This window comes from Pantherophis guttatus, chromosome 5 (genome assembly GCF_059756535.1).
Source record: "Pantherophis guttatus breed Tessera chromosome 5, ASM5975653v1, whole genome shotgun sequence".
Classification (NCBI taxonomy): domain Eukaryota; kingdom Metazoa; phylum Chordata; class Lepidosauria; order Squamata; family Colubridae; genus Pantherophis; species Pantherophis guttatus.
In genome coordinates this window covers 2173258-2192135 of record NC_142067.1, presented here as the reverse complement: position 1 = coordinate 2192135, position 18878 = coordinate 2173258, and the positions used below count along the sequence as shown (strand labels likewise).

The 18878-nt window shown below is 48.0% G+C and overlaps 1 protein-coding gene across 1 annotated transcript in view; it reads left to right on the top strand.

The window, feature by feature from the left end:
• Nucleotides 1-18416, top strand: part of SLCO2B1 (solute carrier organic anion transporter family member 2B1) — a 70735-nt gene extending 52319 nt beyond the window's left edge. Inside the window, exons 10-16 of the mRNA XM_034435871.3 lie at nucleotides 3503-3667; nucleotides 5520-5712; nucleotides 8502-8661; nucleotides 10585-10754; nucleotides 13194-13258; nucleotides 15300-15420; nucleotides 17904-18416. Of these exons, the coding sequence (XP_034291762.1) occupies nucleotides 3503-3667; nucleotides 5520-5712; nucleotides 8502-8661; nucleotides 10585-10754; nucleotides 13194-13258; nucleotides 15300-15420; nucleotides 17904-18042 (1013 nt within the window). The 3' untranslated portion in view covers nucleotides 18043-18416. The remainder of the gene's footprint in view (nucleotides 1-3502; nucleotides 3668-5519; nucleotides 5713-8501; nucleotides 8662-10584; nucleotides 10755-13193; nucleotides 13259-15299; nucleotides 15421-17903) is intronic.
• The last annotated feature ends 462 nt before the right edge of the window (nucleotides 18417-18878 follow it).

The following is an 18878-nucleotide window of genomic DNA, read 5'->3' as shown; positions in this document are numbered from 1 at the left end:
TGATTCTAATTAATTCTAATTCTAACAATTCTAATTCTGATACCGATTCCGATTCTTTCTCAAGAATTGCAGAAAAGCAAATTTACATTTGTGACCTTCCTTTCAACAAACAAAGTCGATGGAGGAAGCCAGACTCACTTAACGACCGCATGTTTCCTTAAAGGAAACGCATGTTTCCGGGTGCGATTCAAGGTGTTGATTAACATCTTTAAAGCGCTCCCTGGTTTAGGACCTGGGTACTTACGGGACCGCCTTCTGCTACCGACTGCCTCCCACCAGCCAGTACGCTCCCACAGGGCGGGGCTCCTCGGGGTGCCGTCGGTCAGACAATGTCGACTGGCGACCCCCCGGAGGACAGCCTTCTCAGTGGGGGCTCCTGCCCTCTGGAACAAGCTGCCCCTGGAGGTATGGAGGATCCCGGACTTGCGCACCTTCCGCCGTGCCCTGACGACTTTGTTATTCCAGCAAGCCGGGCTAGCCTAATTTTAACGGTTTTAAATTTTAAATTGGATTTTAATGGGATGTTTTTAATTGTGGGCCAAAGTATTTAATCTGGTTTTAAATTGTTTTTAATTTTTATATTTATGTATTTGATCTTGGCTGTTCACCGCCCTGAGTCCTTCGGGAGAAGGGCGGTATATAAATATAATAAATAAATAAATAAATGTTTCCTTTAACCACTGATCCATTCAGGAAACCCGGGGGGTGGGGGACAAAAGGGTCATCCATTCAGTTTGTGACCTACTTAACCACTGCCTTGCTTAGCAACAGAAACAGCTGCTCCCGGTGGCGGTCGTAAGTCCAGGACTGCCTGTATACGAATATATATATATATAAGGACCGTCCTGAGATGCTGAACCTGTCAGGAATTCTGCCAGATCTTGAATGCTCTTCATTTGGGAACAAACAACTTTTCTGCAGGAGAGATGTGAGCAAAGATAAGGCAATGGGAACACAATTAAATTCCCTTCGTTCAAGCACAGACCTATAAAACTTGAAGGTTAATTGTTTGAACGTTCCCAGCAGCAAAAAATAAAATAAAATAAAAATAAAATAAAAAATAGGAAAGTAGATTCGTTTGTCCTTTCCCCCCCCCAGATTTCACTTACATGTTTTTTTAATATTGCTTGAGATCTAAGCTGGATTTAACTTCCAGGTTTTGAACGTTGCTCTATTGTTCACGCCAAGTTTATAGAGTGCTTCCCTGTACTTGAAGCACTCACTGTCCGAAAAATGATTAAAATTTGATGTCTGCAGCGTGTAGAAGAGAGAGGTACAGCAATTTTCCTCTGGAGGGAGCAGTGGGGGGGGGTTGCATCAGGATAGATTTAATCTCCAATTTATCGGATTCTACCGAATTTGCTCGCTTCCGAAGACAATCCCTACGCACGGTCACTCATGCCCTAGTCCAAGGGTCTGCAACCTTAAACTCTCAAAGAGCCATTTGGATCCGTTTCCCACAGAAAAGAAAACACCGGGAGCCACAAAACCCTTCCCGTGCCTGACTATTTCCTGAGCGTCCACAAAACTAGCATATCTAGTTGAATTAAACCTTCTGTTTTCTTCTGAAACTTTTCTTTTCTTGGATTTATCCATGGTTGGCCTACCAGGGGTTGAAAAGCTCAGTAAATCGTGTGCCGGCACATTGGCTGTTGTGACACATATTTTGAATGACAGGGAGCCGCAGCAGAGGGGTGAAAGAGCCACATGCGGCTCCAGAGCCGCAGGTTGCTGACCCCTGCCCTACTCACTTCTCGTCTTGACTATTGCAACATGCTCTACATGGGGCTGCCCTTGAAGACCATCCGGAAGCGAGATGGAGCCCATTAAATGGTTCGCGTGATTGGCTGTCGCCAGGGCAGGAGTCAGGGTGGGGGTGATTTTATTATATTATATTAATTTATTTGATTCTTTTTATTAGTTTTTGTTTTAAATGAGATTTTATATTCTGTAAGCCGCCTTGAGTCACCATGGCGAATAGGTGGCAATATAAATTCAATGAATGAATGAATGAATGAATGAATGAATGAATGAAAATAAAAAATAAAAAATAAAAGTATTGCCTTCTTAAGATACAGGCAGACCTCTATTTGCGACCAGAATTGGGACCCCAATTTTCGTTGCTAAGCAAGGCTAAGTGGGTCACACTCCAATTGACCACCTTTTTTTCGCCCTGGTTATTAAGCGAGTCACCACAGTCGTTAAGTGAATCATGTGGTCATTAAGCGAATCCAGATTGCCCCCTCCCTTGACTTTGCTTGTCGGAAGCTGGCTGGGAAGGTCACCAAATGATGATCATTTGACCCCGGGACAGTGCAACCGTCATAAATATATCCTGGCATCCCAATTTTGACCATGCAACCATGAGGATGCTGCACCAGTCATAAGTGTGAGGACCGGCCATAAGTTGCTTTTTTCAGTGCTGTTGAAACTTCGAATGGTCTCTAAATAAATGGTTGTAAGTCAAGGACTATCTGCACGTTTTATATTTTTGTGGACAGACCGCCTTCCATAGTTTTAAAATCACTGGGTCCTTTGGGGACGAAAAGACTTACGACCACAATGGAGCCCAACATTTCCGTTGCTGAGCGAGCCTTGTCCCATTCTTCCTGCCACGGATGTAAAGTGAATCACTGCAGTCGTTAAATCAGTAACATGGTTGTTAAATGAATCTGGCTTCCCCATTTACTTTGCTGGTCGCAAAAGGGGATCACGTGCAACCGTCATAAATACGAGTCCGTTACCAAGCACCTGAATTTTGACCACAGGGATGCTGCAACGGTCGTAAGTGTGGAAAACGGTCATAAATCACTTTTTTCAGTGCCGTTGTAACTTTGAACCGTCACTTAACAATGGCATGACTAATTTAACAACTGCAGCGATTCACCTAACAATTGTGGCAAGAAAGTTTGTGACATGGGGCAAAACTCACTTAGCAAATGTTTAATGCTTAGCAACAAAAATATCTGGCTCTTTCTACTGTGCTTTGTTGTTTTCTGTGTATTGTAGTCTAATTTCTCATCTACTATACCATTGAAGTCTCCCATCATGCAAATATTATCATAGTCCAATTCAATTATTTTCGTATGTAATTTTCTATAAAATTCTTCTAGATTATCATTTGGAGCGTATATTGCTATTAAAAGTATTTTCGTATTATTATCTGCTATTTCCACCATCAAAATTCTTCCATCATCATCTGAATAAATTTGCTCCGCTGGGGTTGTGTCTCTAATATATAAAACAACTCCTCTTTTCTTACATCGTGGCAATGAAGTAAATATTTTCCCTAATTTTGGCTGTATCAATATTTGTTCATGCTGCTTTTTAATATGTACTTCTTCTACATATTTGCCCTTGACATGGGGCATAACTCACTTAGCAAATGTTTAATGCTTAACAACAAAAATATCCAGCTCAATTGTGGTCGTAACTCAAGGACTGCCTATCTTTGGCACCTGCTGCTAAACTTTGCTCTTCTATTTCCCTCTGGTGTCTGCAGTGTTTCCGGTGGTGCTGCTAAGAAATCTCAAGAATCCGATTTTCGTCATGGTGGTATTTGCGATGGTTAACCTTTCGGCCATGATTGCTGGTTTATCCACTTTCCTGGCTAAATTCCTGGAGCAGCAATTTACTCTGTCAGCATCCGTGGCCAACATGATCCTAGGTAAGGGCCAGGGGGTCTCTGGAGATTCTCAGTCATCCAATTCGTGGTTGTCCCAAAGGGGCTTCTTGAAAAAGCAACTCTGGGACTAGCTCATGGATATTTCCAGGTAGTCCTCGACTTACGACCACAATTGAGTCCCAACACTTCTGTTGCTAAGCGAGACAGTTGTCGGGTGAATCTTGCTCCCGCTTTACCACCTCCCTTGCCACAGTTGTTAAGTGAATCACTGCAGGTGTTAAGTGAGTAACCCGCTGTTAAGCGAACCTGGCTTTCCCATTGACTTCACGCGTCGGAAGGTCGCAAAAGGGGACCACATCATCCCCGGACACTGCAACTGTCATAAATACGAGTCAGTTGCCAACATGTCGACGACGTGATCGTGGGGATGCTACAAGGGTCGTAAGTGCGAAGAATAGTTATGAGTCACTTTTTTTCAGTGCTGTTGTAACTTTGAACAGTCCCTAAATCAGTGTTTCTCAACCTGTTGTAAGTCAAGGACTACTTATATCAAAACGACTCTGGGCATTTGATATGGCAGCCTTCGTTTTCCCCTTTTGAGTCCAAACCCTTCTACTATTGTTCCCATATATACAGTAGTTCGTTCTTTATCTAATATATATCCCGCCTTTATTATTTGTAATTTTGCTGTAAATCAAAGATGACCTATATTTGGTTAATTGAAATAGCCACAGTGTGTCCGCTCCATACATGGCCGTAGCCCATCAGGGTAGGACTTCCACAAGCCCAAAATTGACAACTCGCCTCCCAGCCTAGTACCAACTGGGAGTCTGGGATCCCAGTCACTGCAGGTGCGACATTCAGAATCAGAATCAAAATAGAGCTGGAAGGGACCTTGGAGGTCTTCTAGTCCAGCCCCCTGCTCAAACTGGAGATACAATGACAATGTATCAATGACAAACAAATGACTGTCCAGTCTCTTCTTAAAAATCTCCAGTGATAGAGCAACTGCCACAACTTCTGGTGGCAAGCTGTTCCACTGGTTAATTGTCCTCACTGTTAGGAAGTTTCTCCTTCATTCCAGGTTGCTTCTCTCCTTGATTAGTTTCCCACCCGTCGCTTCCTGTCCTGCCCTTCAGGTGCTTTGGAGAATAAGTGGACCCCCTCCTCTTCTTTGGGGCAGCCCCTCAAATATTGGAGCACTGCTATCATGTCACCCCCCCCCCCCCCAGTCCTTCTATTCACCATACCAGATATACCCAATTCAATTTGGTTCAGAATAGTGCTCGAAGGGACCTTGGAGGTCTTCTAGTCCAACAGAGGTGGGTTTCAGCAGGTTCTGACCAGTTCTGGAGAACCGGTAGCGGAAATTTTGAGTAGTTCGGAGAACCGATAGTAAAAATTCTGACTGGCCCCGCCCCCATCTATTCTCTGCTTCCCGAGTCCCAGCTGATCGGGAGGAAATGGGGATTTTGCAGTAACTTTCCCCTGGAGTGGGATGGGAATGGAGATTTTACAGTATCCTTCCCATGCCACGCCCACCAAGCCACACCCACAGAACCCGTAGTAACAAATTTTGAAACCCACCACTGTAGTCCAACCCCCTGCTCAAGCAGGAGACCCTAGACCATTCCAGACAAGTGACTGTCCAGTCTCTTCTTAAAAATCTCCGGTGTTGAAGCACCCACAACTTCTAGTGGCAAGCAGTTCCACTGGTTAATTGTCCTCACTGTTAAGAAGCTTCTCTTCAATTCCAGGCAGCTTCTCTCCCTGATGAGTTTCCATCTGTTGTTCCTTGTCTTGGCTTCAGGTGCTTTGGAAAATAACCTGACCCCCTTTTCTTTGTGGGGCAGCCCTAAACATTCCCTTTGTGCTCTCTCCCTCCGACCCGCAGGAGCCGTCAACATCCCGGGGGCCATGCTGGGAATCATCCTTGGCGGTGCCCTCATGAAGAGCTGCCATTTCTCTCTCCAGCAAGCGACCCTCATGTGCATCATCAGCATGGCCTTTTGTGCCCTCTTCGACGTGCCCTTACTCTTCATGGGGTGTCCCACCCAGAGGATCGCAGGGCTGGATTACTCCGGAAGGTACGCCAGCTCGGCGGGGGTGTGTGTGTCTCGAATCGGCGTTGTACAGGTAGTCCTTGACTTGCGGCCACAACTGAGACTAGAATTATGGTCGCTGAGCAAAACGATTGTTGTTAAGCGAGTCACCTGTATTGCCATGATTCTTCAGTGGTACATTAAATCAAACCTATGTCGGTTGAGGACTACCTCTATTTAGATCAGGGGCGAGGAAGGATGGCCTCTTTTGTGACTCGTAGACTTCAACTCCCAGAATTCCCGAGCCAGCCATGCTCGGTTGTTAAAAAACACCGGGAACCACAAAAACCTTTTCTCTCTTTCTCTCCCCCCCCTCTCTCTGTCTCTCTCTCTGTCTCTCTCTCTCCTCCTCTCCCTCTCTCTGTATCTCTCTCTCTCTCTGTATCTATGTCTCTCTCTCTCCCTCTCTCCCCTCTCTCTGTCTCTCTCTCTCTCTCTGCATCTATGTCTCTCTCTCTCCCTCTCTCCCTCCTCTCTCTGTATCTCTCTATGTCTCTCTCTCTCCTCTCCCTCTCCCCCCTCTCTCTGTCTCTCTCTCTCTCTCTGTATCTATGTCTCTCTCTCTCCCTCTCTCCCTCCTCTCTCTGTATCTCTCTATGTCTCTCTCTCTCCTCCTCTCCCTCTCCCCCCTCTCTCTGTCTCTCTCTCTCTCTCTGTATCTATGTCTCTCTCTCTCCCTCTCTCCCTCCTCTCTCTGTATCTCTCTATGTCTCTCTCTCTCCTCCTCTCCCTCTCCCCCCTCTCTCTGTCTCTCTCTCTCTCTCTGTATCTATGTCTCTCTCTCTCCCTCTCTCCCTCCTCTCTCTGTATCTCTCTATGTCTCTCTCTCTCCTCCTCTCCCTCTCCCCCCTCTCTCTGTATCTCTCTCTCTCTCTGTATCTATGTCTCTCTCTCTCCCTCTCTCCCCCCTCTCTCTGTATCTCTCTCTGTCTCTCTCTCTCCTCCTCTCCCTCTCCCCCCTCTCTCTGTATCTCTCTCTCTCTCTGTATCTATGTCTCTCTCTCTCTCTCCCTCTCTCCCCTCTCTCTGTCTCTCTCTCTCTCTCTGCATCTATGTCTCTCTCTCTCCCTCTCTCTGTCTCTCTCTGTATCTCTCTATGTCTCTCTCCTCCTCTCCCTCTCCCCCCTCTCTCTGTCTCTCTCTCTCTCTGTATCTATGTCTCTCTCTCTCTCCCTCTCTCCCCTCCTCTCTCTGTATCTCGGATTTCCAAGGCCAGGCGAGGAGTGACTGGGAGGGGAGGGTGAGGGGCGGGGCCAGCCAGTGATGGGACAGGGAGCTGCACAAGAGGGCCCAAAGAGCCGCATGCAGCTCTGGAGCCACGGGTTGCTGACACCCGGTTTAGAGAATCTTTAGAAAAACACCCTGAATCACTGGAGAGAAAAAATACAGGCGGTCCTCGACTTATGACCACAATCGAGCCCGATATTTTTGTTGTTAAGTGAAACATTTGCTAAGTAAGTTTTGCCCCATTTTACAACCTTTCTTGGCACAGTTGTTAAGGGAATCAGTGCAGTTGTTAAGTTAGCTAGGTTGTTAAGTGAATCTGGCTTCCCTGTTGACTTTGCTTGTCCAAAGGTCGCAAAAGGGGATCACGTGAGCCCGGGACACTACGACCGTCATAAATATGAGTCAGTTACCAAGCGTTTGAATTTCGATCATGTGACCATGGGGATGCTGAAATGACCTTAAGTGTGAAAAATGGTCCTGTCACTTTTTTCTGTGTTGCTGCAACTTCAAATGGTCACTAAATGAACTGTTGTAAGTCGAGGACTACCTGTAAATCCCTCTTCCTCTGACGGGAATTTTTGGGGGATTGAGCAAATATCAAAATCTACCTTGAAAAAAGTATGTTTTGCGGATGTAAACCAACTGCAGCCAATACAGTCAATAAATAAAGTTTTTCTTTTTAAGATAATGAGCGGAGCTAATAAAATCCGCCTATTGCCATGTGCTGGTGCTCAAAAGCCTAGTTCAGACTACGTGATATATGTTGGAATTCATTGTTGTATTTTTTGTGCAACAACTACAGTAGTATTCAGCCAGTAGATGGCAGTGTTTACAAGTTTGGATCTATGGTATGTACTCTGTGCTCTTTTTTTCTAAGTAGAGTTTCCTGTTTCTTGTTAAAACAGTAAACCGGTTGAGCAGTAAAGCACATGGTGACGGTGGTGTTATATATAAACAGAAGATAGATAGATAGATAGATAGATAGATAGATAGATAGATAGATAGATAGATAGATAGATGATAGATAGATAGATATAGATATAGATATAGATATAGATATAGATATAGATATAGATATAGATATAGATATAGATATAGATATAGATAATTTAATTTAATTTATTGCATTTCTATGCCGCCCAACTCCCGAGGGACTCTGGGCGGCTTACAGCAAAAATAATGCGAACAATGAACATAGAAAAATTATTTAAAAACATTGTAAAAACATTTTAAATACGTTAAAAACCCATGCACACCATTCATGGCCGGATCTTGCAAGATTGCAACAGCGAGATCAACAGCCCCAGGCCTGCCGGAAGAGCCAGGTCTTCACGCTTTCCGGAAGGCCAATAGGGTGGGGGTAGTCCGGATCTCAGGAGGTAACTGGTTCCAGAGAGCTGGGGCAGCTACAGAGAAGGCCCTGTTTAGCTGACGGGACCCAGAGGAGACCAACTCTGTGGGATCTTACTGGTTGCTGGGAGGTATGCGGTAGAAGGCGGTCTTGAAGATATAGAGATAGATATAGATATATATTTCCCCTTTCATAGTTCGGGACCTTGGCAGCTGATTACGCCTTGCAACCTTAAGTGCAATTGTTCGCTCTCCTTTTTCAACCCGGTTTGTGGGCAGGACCGCATGGAATACCTCTCCCCTTGCTTTGCGGGCTGCATCAAAATCAACATCAATCCCATCACCAGGGCCGTCATGGTACGTAGAAGTTCCCTTTCTGCTTTCTGGTTGGAAAGAGGATTAAAAACAAATGCACCTTTCTTGTATTTACATTTATCTTCATTTAGGGTGTTTTCCCAAAAATAAGACCTGGTCTTATTTCTTTCCCCAACAAAAAAGGCACCCGATCTTATTTTCAGGGGGGGGAGGGGTCTAATTACTGACTCACCTCGCCGTGGTAACACCGACAGCCCCACCCAGCAGGATCCCACCACCGGCCCACTTCTTCTGCGGCCGCTTGCCGCCGCTCGTACGTGTTGTCCCTGGCCTCCCTTTCGCCGTCAGAGGCCTTCCGGAAAGCCCTCTGCAGCCGATAACACAGCTCTGGATCCAGAGCTCTGTAATTGGTTGCAGAGGACTTTCTGGAAGACCTCCGACGGCGAAAGGGAGGCCAGGGATGACATGGACAAGCGGTGGCCAGTGGCCACAGAAGAAATGGGCCTGCAATTTGAGGCAGGTGTCAGAGTGTGCAAGGCCTGATAGGTAGGGCACCTCACCACACCCCCTGCACCCAAGAATGGGCGGGGTCTTAATTAGGGCTTATTTGGGGGGAGTAGGGCTTATATTGGGCACACGTGTAAAAATATTTTCAGGGAAACACGGTACATATTGCATTTCATTTTGGGGAGAAACCCCCTGCAGTCAGCATGGCAAGAATCTCTCCAAGGCTCAAGGTTGACTCAGCCTTCCATCCTTTCTAAGGCAGGTAAATTGAAGATCCAGATTGTGGGGGCAATAAGCTGACTTTGTATAAATATACAAAAGTATGAAGGCTATTGCTTAACGCACTGTAAGCCGCCCTGAGTCTCCGGAGAAGGGCGGCATATACATCAAATAAAAAATAAAAAAATAATAATAATAAAAAAAAGAGTTTGGAGGTTCCAATGACTCCCTTGCTCTCAACCCCAAAATGATCATTTTGACTGAAGACGTTACTTGGATGAGTAACAAAACGTCTCGGTTTTCATAAACTTTGGTCCAGTTGCCATTATTTAATCTTTTTAGATATTTTTGGCCTGGATGATTGAGTCTTCATTTACATATTAAAAAAAAAAGAAAGGACCAGAAGGCAGTTATCAGTAGGTGGGGGCATGATAACTGTCTTCTGGTACTTGATGGGTTTTCACAGCAAAGAAGGGGTTGACTTATTCTCTAAAAGCACCCAAGAAGCAACGGATGGAAACTAACCAAAGAAAGAAGCAACCAGGAATTTCCTAACAGTGAGGACAATTAACCAGTGGAACAGCTTGCCACCAGAAGTTGTGGATGTTCCATCACTGGAAGTTTTTAAGAAGAAACTGGACAGCCATTTGTCCGAAATGATATAGGGCCGTCATGGGAAACCTATGGCACGCGTAGCAATATCAGTGGGTAGCCAGCTCAGCTCTGGTGTGCATGCACGTGCCAGCCACCTGATTTTCAGGCCTTCTGGGCCCACAAGAAGTAGGGAAACAGGCTGTTTCCTGCCTCCGGAGGGCCTGGGGGTGTGTGTGGGGGGGGAAAGGCTCATTTTTCTTTCTCATCTGGCTCCAGATCCTCTCTATGTATCTGGGGAGGGCGAAAACAGCCTTCCCCACTCCCTCGGAGGCCCTCCGGAGGCTTGAAACAGCCCATTTCCCAACTCCTAGAGAGGCTCTGGAGGCTGGGGACAGCAAAAAACGTCACTTCCTGTCCTGGCTCCCCCGCCCCCTCCCACCTCCTGGCACGCGATGGCAAAAAGGTTAGCCGTCACTGATATAGGGCAAATGTGTCCAACTTTAGGAACTTTAAGACTCGTAGACTTGTGGACAAAGCTGGCTGGGGAATTCTGGGGTTGGACTAGAAGATCTCCAAGGTCCCTTCTGTTATCCTGCTCTTCTTTTGATTCTTTCTTTCCTGACCTTCTCCTCCTTCTCCATTCAGAATTACACCGAATGCAATTGTATCATCGTCAACGGTGCCATCGGGTACGCTGCGCCCGGCCACTGCAGCTCTTCCTGTGCCCACTTCCTGATGCCCTTCGTTCTGATCGCTGCGATATCCGGATTCTTAGGCAGCCTCTCCCACACGCCAGCCTTCGTGCTGGTTCTCAGGTAGCCGAAGAAGCCAAGCAAGGGGAACGTTTGTTCGTTTATTTATTTGTGCTACGCCTCGATTATCTTTAGAAATAATTCAAGGCGGTGAAGATAGCCAGCGCACCTTCCTCCTTGTTTTTCCACAAACAACAACCCTGTGAGGTGGGTTAGGCTGAGAAAGAGGGACCAGTGCGAAGCCACCCAGCCGGGTTTCATGCCTAAGACGGGACTAGAACTCCCAGTCTCCTGGTGATTGGCCCAGAGTCACCCAGCCGGGTTTCATGCCTAAGACGGGACTAGAACTCCCAGTCTCCTGGTAATTGGCCCAGAGTCACCCAGCTGGCTTTCATGCCTAAGGCGGGACTAGAACTCCCAGTCTCCTGGTGATTGGCCCAGAGTCACCCAGCCGGGTTTCATGCCTAAGACGGGACTAGAACTCACCGTCTCCTGGTGATTGGCCCAGAGTCACCCAGCCGGGTTTCATGCCTAAGACGGGACTAGAACTCCCAGTCTCCTGGTAATTGGCCCAGAGTCACCCAGCTGGCTTTCATGCCTAAGGCGGGACTAGAACTCCCAGTCTCCTGGTGATTGGCCCAGAGTCACCCAGCCGGGTTTCATGCCTAAGACGGGACTAGAACTCACCGTCTCCTGGTGATTGGCCCAGAGTCACCCAGCTGGCTTTCATGCCCAAGGCAGGACTCGAACTCATAGGCAATGGGGTCATTTACATCATGGTCTCACTCACTGAGAAACTGAAATAGAAACCGTTGTGGACCACAGTTTCCAAAGGGCCACCAAATTCTTTACAGACTGCCCTGAGAAGCTTGTGGATTAATAGCTGGCAACGATCGGAAGCAGAAAATGGGGGCGAGAGCCCCACTGCACATACTTGGGCTCCCTTCCGGCAATGAGGGGTCCCCCAAAGTTTTGATTTGGGAGAAAGCAAGAAGAATGGATGTCGGAGGAGATTCTCAGTCATCCAGATCCCCGTTGTCTCAAAGGTGATTTTTCAAAAAGCAACTGGACTGTTTTTTTTTTCTGGAAGGAGGAAGAGAAGGAAAAAGAAGGAGGAGGAAGAAGAGGAGGAGGAGGAAGAGGGAGGAGGAGGAGGAAGAAGGAGGAGGAGGAGGAAGAGGAGGAAGAGGGAGGAGGAAGAAGAGGGAGGAGGAGGAGGAGGAGGAAAAAGAAGGAGGAGGAAGAAGAAGAAGAAGAGGAGGAGGAAGGAAGAGGAGGAAGAGGGAGGAGGAGGAGGAGGAAGAAGAAGAGGGAGGAGGAAGAAGAAGGAGGAGGAGGAAGGAGGAGGAGGAAGAGGGAGGAGGAGGAGGAAGAAGGAGGAGGAGAAGGAAGAGGAGGAAGAGGGAGGAGGAAGAAGAGGAAGGAGGAGGAGGAGGAGGAGGAAAAAGAAGGAGGAGGAAGAAGAAGAAGAAGAGGAGGAGGAAGGAAGAGGAGGAAGAGGGAGGAGGAGGAGGAGGAAGAAGAAGAGGGAGGAGGAAGAAGAAGGAGGAGGAGGAAGAGGAAGAAGAAGGAGGAGGAGGAAGGAGGAGGAGGAAGAGGGAGGAGGAGGAGGAAGAAGGAGGAGGAGAAGGAAGAGGAGGAAGAGGGAGGAGGAAGAAGAGGAAGGAGGAGGAGGAGGAGGAGGAAAAAGAAGGAGGAGGAAGAAGAAGAAGAAGAGGAGGAGGAAGGAAGAGGAGGAAGAGGGAGGAGGAGGAGGAGGAAGAAGAAGAGGGAGGAGGAAGAAGAAGGAGGAGGAGGAAGAGGAAGAAGAAGGAGGAGGAGGAAGGAGGAGGAGGAAGAGGGAGGAGGAGGAGGAAGAAGGAGGAGGAGAAGGAAGAGGAGGAAGAGGGAGGAGGAAGAAGAGGAAGGAGGAGGAGGAGGAGGAGGAAAAAGAAGGAGGAGGAAGAAGAAGAGGAGGAGGAAGGAAGGAGAGGAGGAGGAAGGAGGAGGAAGAGGGGGAATAGGGAGGAGGAGGAGAAAAAAGGAGGAGGAGGAGGAAGAAGGGAAGGAGGAGGAGGGAGGAGGAAGAAGAGGAAGGAGGACGAAGACGACGAGGAGGAGGAAATTTCACTTCGCATCCCAGAAGTTTCATCCGTTGTGACAATCAACCACCCAATCACCATCAACCGCCATCCAGTCAGAACTGATGAAGCTTCTTGGATGTGAAGCGAAACACCTTCTTCTTCTTCTTCTTCCTGGAGCAGAAAAACGCACAGCCCAAACGTTGCCTTTTGAAAGAGCCCCTTTGAGACAAGGGGTCTCCTGGTCTCCTTCAAGAAGAGTGGAGAGCCTCTCGTGGAACGATCCACGGATTCCCCGCTCTTCCGAGTCCCACGCTGTCCCTCTGCAGAGAAGCCACACAGCAAAGCCCGTAAATCTGTCGGGGACCCTCAAATTCGCCTCCCCGGAGAGCCCCACGTGCGTATTTATTCCCAACCATTTTTTTTTCCTTGGGGGTTTCAGGAGCGTCAAGAGACAAGACAAATCGTTCGCCCTGGGCCTACAGTTTCTGCTCCTGAGGGTTCTCGGTAAGTCAACTTGCAAGGCCCAGCTCCGTCGGGAATTCTGGGCTGGCGCTGAAATACAGGCTGGGGTTAGCCATCTAAGAAGCAAATTTAGGATTAAACAAATGTGTGAATTTTTTTTTAAAAAAATCAGACCGGTGCCGGGTTGGTGTTATCATCCCAGGGCCTGAAACGTGGCCAGTTCTTTGCCGACTCTAATCTGCCAAGGAGGTTTGTGCCAGGCTCCGTCCTTCCCTTCCCTCCCTCCCCCTTCCCTTCTTCCCTCCCTTTTCCTCCTTCTCTTTTCTCCATCCTTCCTCCCATCCCCTCTTCCTTCCTCCCTCTTTCTACTTCCTCCTCCTTCCGTCCCTCCATTCTCCTTTCCTTTCCTTCCTCCCTCCCTCCCTCCCCTTTTCTTTCTTCCTCCTTTCCCTTCCTTTCCTTTCCTTCCTATCTTCCTTTCCTTTCCTTTCCTTTCCTTCCTATCTTTCTTTCCTTTCCTTCCTTCCTCCCTCTCTCCCCTTTTCTTTCTTCCTCCTTTTCCTTTCCCTTTCCCTTCCTTTCCTTTCCTTTCTTTCTTATCTTCCTTTCCTTTCCTTTCCTTTCCTTTCCCTTCCTTTCCTTCCTATCTTCCTTTCCTTTCCTTCCTCCCTCCCTCCCCTTTTCTTTCTTCCTCCTTTTCCTTTCCTTTCCTTTCCTTTCCTTTCCTTTCCTTTCCTTTCCTTTCCTTTCCTTTCCTTTCCTTTCCTTTCCTTTCCTTTCCTTTCCTTCCCTTCCCTTCCCTTCCCTTCCCTTTCCCTTCCCTCCTGGGATAGGAAAGTAGCAAGGGCTGACCGCCCGCCCCCCCCCCCGCCGCCGCCAGCTGAGTGGATCCAGCCACCTGAAGCTTCAGCACCTCGGACAGTTCAGGAAGCAAAGGCTGCATTTTCCCAGTTTAAAGAAGATCAGACGAGTCCCCAGGACGGAAATTACCGTATTTTTCGGCGTATAAAATGCTCCGAACTATAAGACGCACCTACCATTTTTGGTGAGGAAAAGAAGAAAAAGAAATCTCCCTCTGCCTCCCAGCAATTTTGCCCTGTTGCAGAAAACAGCAAACAGCCTGCTTTACTTTCGTTTTCGTTTTCAGCGTAGCTTGATTAGCACAAGAAGAAGAAAAAAAAATCTGCTCCCAGCAATTTACTTCCTTGCAGCAAGCAGCAGAGGCCTGCGTGCTAATCAGGCTGTGCTGAAGCTGAAATGGACTGTTTGCTGTTTGCTTGCAAGAGGTAAATTGCTGGGAGGCAGAGGCCAAAGGGTGGGGGCCAGTGGGTGGGCGGGGCTACATTCGGTGTATAAGATGCACCTAAATTTTCACCCCCTTTTAGGGGGGAAAGGTGCGTCTTATACTCCGAAAAATACAGTACATTTTAGGAACCTGGGGCAGGACACCAAAGGGGTGGCCTCCATGTAGCCATGCTTCACAGGTTCAGGCACTTCCTAGAAAAACAAGCATCTGGCAGCAACAGGAAATGTACAAGTAGCCCTCGACATACGACCACAACCGAGCCCCAAATTTCTGCCGCTAAGCGAGATACTTGTTAACTGAGTTTTGTCCCATTTTACGACCTTTCTTGCCACCATTGTTAAGCGAACCACTGCAGTTGTTAGGACAGTAACACGGTTGTTAAGTGAATTCAGCTTCCCCGTTGACTTTGCTCATCGGAAAGTCGCCAAAGGGGGTCACGTGACTCCGGGACACTGCGACCGTCATAAATATCAATCAGTTGCCAAGCCTCTGAATTCTGATCACGTGGCTCTGCGGATGCTGCAACGGTCGTTAAGTGTGAAAAATGGTCATAAGTCACTTTTTTACAGTGCCGTTGTAACTTTGAACGGTCACTAAATGAACTGTCGTAAATCAAGGACTACCTCTCTCTCTCTCTCTCTCTCTCTCTCTCTCTCTCTCTCTCTCTCTCTCTCTCTCTCTCTCTCTATATATATATATATATATATATATATATATATATATATATATATATATATATATATACACATATATACACACCCTTTGCTTCTTTCTCAGCCTGGCTGCCTGCGCCCGTAATCTACGGCAGTGCCATCGACACAACCTGTCTCCTGTGGCAATATAAGTGCAAAAAGAGAGCAGGCTGTCGATACTACAACCACACAGCCTTCCGCAAAAGGTAACTCCTCTTCCTTTGCCCAATCCCGGCCTCCTTTCCTTTCCTTAATAACCGGACATTAGTTAGCCCTGCGCAGGACCAAGGAAATATGCAGCATGCAAAGCATCTCGGTGTCAGCACTTCAAGCTGCATTTACTCTAGTGCTGACATAAGAAGGAGAAGCGGAGGCGTCTGGAAAGGGGCGTTTGACTTTTCACCTACTTATTTTCCCTGGAGATAATATCCCCTAGGAGATGGGAGGGGAGGGGGGAAATTCCTTTGAGCTGGAGCAGTAGATTAGGGGTAGAGTGACTTGGAAGATGGCCAATGAGTGCAGGGGAGTGGGGAAAGGAAAGGGAGGGTTTTGGGTCAGGAAGTCAGTGTTCGCTACGATGGAGTCGGAGTTAGAATGTCGTGCTTAATAAATGGGAGTTTTTCATCGAAGACTTTGTTTGAAATGCAATTTATTTGAGATGACCTCGAAACCTGACACTCGGTTTGTGTAAGGGAAGGTGGCAGAACTGGGGATGGAGTCAAAAGAGGCAACAGCCTAGAATGTCTACGTAGTCACAAACTAAGTCCAGGGGAACCAGTGGAACGCCTTGCCTCCTGAAGTTGTGGGTGCCTCCATCCCTGGAGGTTTTTAAGAAGAGACTGGACAGCCACTTGTCTCAAATGGGATAGGGTCTCCTGCTTGAGCAGGGGGTTGGACTAGAAGACCTCCAAGACCCCTTCCAACTCTGTTATTCTGCATAGTTCCTATATAGCTGGTGAATAACTATATAACCCGGTGATGAAAATGAGGGAGCTGGGCATGTTTACCCTAATGAAGAGAAGGCTTAGGAGGTGACATGATTTGGGGGTTCCAAGATTTGGGGGTTCAATGAAGAGGGGGTCCATCTATTCTCCAAAGCCCCTGAAGGCAGGACAAGAAGCAACGGATGGAAACCAATCCAGGAGAGAAGCAACCTGGAACTAAGGAGAAACTTCCTAACAGTGAGGACAATTAACCAGTGGAACAGCTGGCCACCAGAAGTTGTGGGGGCTCCATCACTGGAGGCTTTTAAGAAGAGATTGGACGAACATTTACCTGGATTGGTAGAGAGGCTTAAGCTTAAGCAGGGGGTTGGACTAGAACAGGGGTCGGCAACCCACAGCTCTGGAGCCGCATGTGGCTCTTTCATCCCTCTGCTGCGGCTCCCTGTTGCTGGTTGGCTCCACAATTGATAGGGCTTTCGGTTAGGACAGGTAGAGGGAAAAGGACGCCGTGCTAGGAGAAGACTCTGTGGTGGGGGAACCGGACTTCTGGTCAGCTCCAGAATTGAATTGGGTGTGGGGGCTTCCAGTTAGGACGTTTGTGGCTCTTTGAGTGTTTAAGGTTGCCAACCCCGAGTCCAGGGGTGAAATCCAGCAGGTTCTGACAGGTTCTGGAGAACCGGTAGCGGAAATTTTGAGCAGTTCGGAGAACCGGCAAATATCCCCTCTGGCTGGCCCCAGAGTGGGGTGGGAATGGGGATTTTGCAGTATCCTTCCCGTGGAGTGGGGAGGGAATGGGGATTTTGCAGTATCCTTCTCCTGGAGTGGGGAGGGAATGGGGATTTTGCAGTATCCTTCCCCTGGAGTGGGATGGGAATGGAGATTTTGCAGGATCCTTCCCCTGAAGTGGGGAGGGAATGGGGATTTTGCAGTATCCTTCCCCTGGAGTGGGATGGGAATGGAGATTTTGCAGGATCCTTCCCCTGAAGTGGGGAGGGAATGGGGATTTTGCAGTATTCTTCCCCTGGAGTGGGATGGGAATGTAGATTTTGCAGGATCCTTACCCTGAAGTGGGGAGGGAATGGGGATTTTGCAGTATTCTTCCCCTGGAGTGGGATGGGAATGGAGATTTTGCAGGATCCTTCCCCTGAAGTGGGGAGGGAATGGGGATTTTGCAGTATTCTTCCCCTGGAGTGGGATGGGAATGGGGATTTTGCAGGATCCTTCTCCTGGAGTGGGGAGGGAATGGGGATTTTTGCAGGATCCTTCCCCCTCAAGTGGGGAAAGAATGGGGATTTTGCAGGATCCTTCCCCTGGAGTGGGGAGGGAATGGGGATTTTGCAGTATTCTTCCCCTGGAGTGGGATGGGAATGGGGATTTTGCAGGATCCTTCCCCTGAAGTGGGGAGGGAATGGGGATTTTGCAGGATCCTTCCCCTGGAGTGGGATGGGAATGGAGATTTTGCAGGATCCTTCCCCTGAAGTGGGGAGGGAATGGGGATTTTGCAGTATCCTTCCCCTGCCACGCCCACCAAGCCACGCCCGGTAGTAAAATATTGAATTTCACCACTGACCGGGATGACAAAAATGCTTCCCTCCCCGTATTAATATTCTTAAAAAAACAGAGGGAGAAATGAAACGTGCACTTATTAAGATGGGATTTTAGGCCTCTTGCTCACTGCAACGTCCCCAACGGAGCAAGCGAGGGAAGCCGTTGCAAATGACTCTCTCTTTTTTGTCCTCTCCCAGCTTCGTGGGCATCCAGCTTTTGTTCGAAATCTGCTGTTTTCTGTCCTTCTGCATCGTCTACGTCCTTCTCGTTCGAAAGGAGGACGAAGAGGAGGGAGAGGAAGAGAAACGGGGAGCTTCCCCAAAACCCACCAGTTAATCATATCCTGGATATTATGGGGAGCTCGGCCAAATGAATGGAAATCGGATCGTTTGGCGGGAGTGAAACTAGGATGAAACGGAGGACTTCCCTGCGCCGAAATCCAATTTGGACCTATATTTCTATATTTCTTTTTTTTTTTCTTCCTTTTTTCTTTCGTTTCCTTCTTTTCTTCCTTCCTTCTTTCTCTTTCTTTCCTTCTTTCCTTCTTTCCTTCTTTTTCTCTCTTTCTTTCTTTCTTTCTTTCTTTCTTTCTTTCTTTCTTTCTTTCTTTCTTTCTTTCTTTCTTTCTTTCGTGCATGTGACTGGATGTTCCTAGCCCGTCTGCCATTTGCTGTAGGGCAAAATAGAAATAAATATGTAATTTGACTGTCTGGTGAGCTGCATCGGCCAACCTATTGTAGCCGCTGAAAACCTCGGGGAAAGGAGAGGCTTAAGTTTCTTTCCCCCACCGTGATCACAGTCCATTCTGGGGGGTCCCAGAGAAACCCTGGAATTGGGGGGGAGGGGGAGCCCCTGTTGAGAACGCTCCCTTCCGATAGGACCCCTTGTTCTTTGCCGCTGGGGATGAGGGGCGTTGAGTGGGAGGGAGGAGGCCACCTCTTTCAAACTCATAAATGTCCTCCAAGCTTTGAAGGTGCTGTGGGCTCCTGGCCATGTTCTGCACAAGCTTAAAAGCATCATCCTTTGGGCTGCTGGGTTTCCGTGGTTACGCTCCAAACTCCATCGAGGACCACAGAGAAGCCACGCATCTCCTAGGCTGACCCTCATGGGCCAACCTTCACCCTGCCAAGCCTCCTGATTTTGAGTCCTTGGACTTCCCCCTGAATTCTCCT